Source organism: Pteropus vampyrus, unplaced genomic scaffold (assembly GCF_000151845.1).
Source record: "Pteropus vampyrus isolate Shadow unplaced genomic scaffold, Pvam_2.0 Scaffold162, whole genome shotgun sequence".
In the NCBI taxonomy this organism is placed as follows: Eukaryota; Metazoa; Chordata; class Mammalia; order Chiroptera; family Pteropodidae; genus Pteropus; species Pteropus vampyrus.
In genome coordinates this window covers 819971-823846 of record NW_011888943.1, presented here as the reverse complement: position 1 = coordinate 823846, position 3876 = coordinate 819971, and the positions used below count along the sequence as shown (strand labels likewise).

General features: G+C 56.8%; 1 protein-coding gene across 1 annotated transcript in view; it reads left to right on the top strand.

The window, feature by feature from the left end:
- Positions 1 to 3095, top strand: part of RTF2 (replication termination factor 2) — a 41780-nt gene extending 38685 nt beyond the window's left edge. Inside the window, exons 7-9 of the mRNA XM_011370169.2 lie at positions 1336 to 1390; positions 1500 to 1595; positions 2369 to 3095. Coding sequence (XP_011368471.1) covers positions 1336 to 1390; positions 1500 to 1595; positions 2369 to 2544 — 327 coding nt within the window. The 3' untranslated portion in view covers positions 2545 to 3095. The remainder of the gene's footprint in view (positions 1 to 1335; positions 1391 to 1499; positions 1596 to 2368) is intronic.
- The last annotated feature ends 781 nt before the right edge of the window (positions 3096 to 3876 follow it).

Genomic DNA, 3876 nt, shown 5'->3' with positions numbered 1-3876 from the left:
ATTTACTGTGATTGCCTATCATATGAACAAAAGAGAAGGAAAAAAGCTTGATGTTTTTGACAAAGGACAGTTCCCAGAAGGATCTGCTTATTCATCGCTACCATTAATCGAACTCAGTCTTTAAAAAGCACAAGGGGAAAAATTGTTTTCTCAAGGGCGCTCCTGGGGACATTTGCGTGGTGGTTCCCCATCTACCTGGGTGAGTCTCCCCTGTCCCCGGCTTGCGGTCAGGTTGTTCAGAGCCCCGGGAGACTTACATGCCCCTCACCGGAGCTTCGGGGAATGCCTCTTAGATACTGCTGCCAGGATACCAAATATTTCCCAAATATACTCGCAGCTGGAAACAGGACGTAGCGTTTCCTCTCTCCCTCCTTATCGCTTGGCGCTTGTCAAATGACCTCAGCCGAGAGTGGAGGGCTTGGAAGTTAACAGTTGTCACTGTTTTTGAAGGATGAGGTGTTACCCTTGGCTTTGAACGCTTGCCTTGCATGTGTGAAGTGAACGGCAGGTCTTTATGTCTTAGACAATGTTACAAATCACATCGCGTGTATATATTACAAGTTCAAGGCTGCTGCCCGAGAACTGTTCTTTTTTCCTTGTGTTCTATGGATGAGAGCCTTCAGAAATAATTAGGCTGTGTGTCTGTAGCACCATCTTTTGGCTACTTCAGAAAATGGCATTTTTAAAGTAAAGTCTGAATGAACATGGTCCTGTTTGTCCTGTGATTGAACCAATTCTCGCCCAGTTGTGTGGTTCTAAAGTGATTAGTTTGCGTTTTTACATGTTTGCTGACCAATTTGACATTCTGAGGGACAGAATTTAAAATCTGCCAAAAGTGCCCCAGAGTGTAGGAGAATTGGCTAGAGTGTCCTTCAGTCTAAGCCTCGGGTCCTTATAGTGAAACAAACACCAGAGCCCTGGGGCAGCTTTGGGAAGGACGGACAGGGACGGTCCCGTGTGTTTGTCCTGGCCGACGTCACACGCCCACGTGTGCTAGGTGTTACTCAGTGACCTGCTCGTGTGTGTGTGGGGTCACCATTAGCACTGACTCCTGCCACTGAAATCTGTCATCTTCGTTAAACATTTCTGAGAATGTGATGTTCGGAATACAACACAGCAGATGTGTGCAGACGTGTTCTGTGAGGCCAGGTGCGTGATGGGAAGCGCGTGCAGAGGGTCCAGGCTCAGAGCGAGCCGTCAGGGCCGGCTGCAGCGTGACCCCCGTGTGTGGGAAGTGCGTCGCCTACTGACAGGCTCCCGGCGGGGCAGGCGACCCTGCTGGCCCTGGGCTGGGGGCATCCGCGTACACCTCCCGTGTCCTCTTTCTTTTCCCAGAAAGTGAAGAAACCCAAGGCGGCAGAGGCTGCCTCAAAGCCGGACGTCGGTGAAGGTAAGATGCCAGGGCCGCCGTCCGTCAGCAAAGCAGGGCTGCGGCTGTGTCCGGAGTCAGCTCGCGCTCCCGTTCTGATTTTGTCTTGCTCGCTTTGTCCCTTTCACAGAGTCCGCAGGGCCATCAAACGTGAAGAGCGGGAGGCCCGAGGAAGCCGGCCTTGACGCCAGGGAGAAGAGAATCAGCCCGGCCCCCCGAGGCGCAGGTGGGCCTGCCGCGGCCACAGCGAGCTGCGTGGGGACCTGGTCCCGTCACAGCTCAGTGGCCTGGATTCGGAAACTGCCTCCCAGCAGTTCGTGGGGCCCCCTTAGGGAACTAACAAGAACCAGTTAATACACCCCGAGCTGGAGCCCAGCATGTGGCAGGGACCTGGGCACGGGTGCCGACCATTCGGCGTCCCTGTCACGCATGCGCTTGGTGCCGGGCTGACGAGGCTGCTTGGCCAGCTAGTGGGCTGGGGTCACAGGACGAGTGTCCCTGAGCCCTGTGGGCTGGGGTTTAGCGTGTTCCACACGCGCACTCAGAGCCAGCCTTCTCACCACCCACCTGTCGGCCAGGTCATCAAAGAGCCACGTGGCAGGTGGCCCAGATCTCAGGGCGCTTCCCCCGAAACTCACCACTTGCAACTCAAAAAAATAGTATTTACTTCACAAACAGGAAGACACAGGGTCATTAGAGCGTGTGAGCACGTGTGCAAGGAGCATGCCCAGCGGCTCCCAGCCCCGGCCCCGCTCCGCACACGGTGGTCCGGCGCGTCCGCGTCCCCGGGAGCAGGCACCTGCCACAAGGGCCTGATGCTCGGTGCGTGGGGCTGGGGCCTGCATGCGAGCATGTCGCGGGGCAGTGTGGCTCGAAGGGGTCATGGGTCGCAGCCTCGTCTGCTCCTAGGACTTGACAGTTGGTGGGGGGCGGGGGGCAGCGGGTGTGCGGGCGCCCTTTCGCCCAGCCTGAAAGCCGTGGCTCCGCCTTTCCCTGCAGCGGGCGCGAGCTCCTCGGGCCGAGCCGGGAGGCCGCCCTGCGCGGCCGCGAAGAGGCCGCCTGCCGCCAGCGGGGAGTCAGAGGCGTACAAGTCCCTGTTCACCAGCCACAGCTCCGCCAAGCGCTCCAGGGAGGAGTCGGCCCACTGGGTCACCCACACGTCCTACTGCTTCTGAGGCCTGGCTGCTCATCCCCAGAGATGGGGGCTGGGGACCGTCCCTGCTACATTGCCCTCTGCACGCATGATAAAGTGTCCTCCAAACCCCTGAGCCGTGTGGTCACTCTCTCTCGTGAGGCGCCTGGGTTCCGGGAGAGGGCGTGGGGGGGTGACTCGCAGAGTGACCGTGCTGGGCCCCGTCTGCCCCCACCCCAGCCAGGCTCAGCGCTCACGCCCACCTTCTGATGGCCCGGCCCGCACGGTGGCTGCACCTTCTACGTGTGAATGATTAGACTTCTGATTCCTCCTGGGAGTGCGGTCGGCTCCTTTTGACCAAAATCCTGGTGGTGGTGCTGCCCCGGCGAACGGGCCCCGTGAAGGCGCTTGGGCAGGGTCCGTCTCCAGGCCCTGTGCCCGTGGGTCTGTGCGCGGGAGCATCTCTCCCTCCGGCCGAGGGGGCGGGGACGGCGTGGGGCGCGGGGGGTTCCCTTAGTTTATCATCTTGAAGATAGAAGAGCTTGAGTCGGGCACTTGACGATCTGATACAGAAGTAAAGTAAGTCTGCCTTTCCTCCTGTCTGTCTGTGCTTCGCTCTCTCGTCGCTCGTGTTTAGGTAGGAAAATTGCAGCCATTCCTCGGATGGCAGCAGGAGCAACTCCGTGATGTGTGTGCGCCGCCCTCTCCCTCGACAGATGGTGGAAGGGGCTCGCACAGAAAGCCGGTGCGCGTGCTTCGCCCGTGAGGTGCGCTGACGGCGGCAGAGCTGAGCCTGCCCGCGGGGCCTAAGCCGGGAGAGCCGCGTCTGCTCCGCCTCGGCGGGCGGCCGAGCACGCAGTGACGGCGGCTCTGTCCTCGCCCAGGGCGCCGGTCTCCACTCGAAAGCAGGAAACGGAGCTGGGGGTCGCGTCAGAGGCTTGGGGTCGGGGTGGGGGCACAGGTCCCACGTTCTCTGCCTGAACGTGACGGGAAGTTCGGCCCCAAGGATGTTTTGACATTATGAACATAGAAGCATATAAATCAGAATCACGTTAACATCAATGCATTTTTTCATTGTGGACTTTTCCAGAACAAACCTGAATTGGCCATTTTCTTTTCCCTGATTAATTTTCTATATAACCCAGGTAAACCATTTTCTGACTGTTGCTTTTTTCCCGTTTTCATTTTGTTACAGTATTTTCATAATCGGAACCATTTTTATTTGGTTAAAATTTATCACAGTGTTTTCTATTTTAATTTTACCAAGAAATCTTTATTCATTAATCATTTTAGTGAAACGTTACAAATTGCTGCTTCGGCCATCATGAGGCATTTATTATTTTAATGGTCATTGTTTCTACCAACTTCAGTTTTC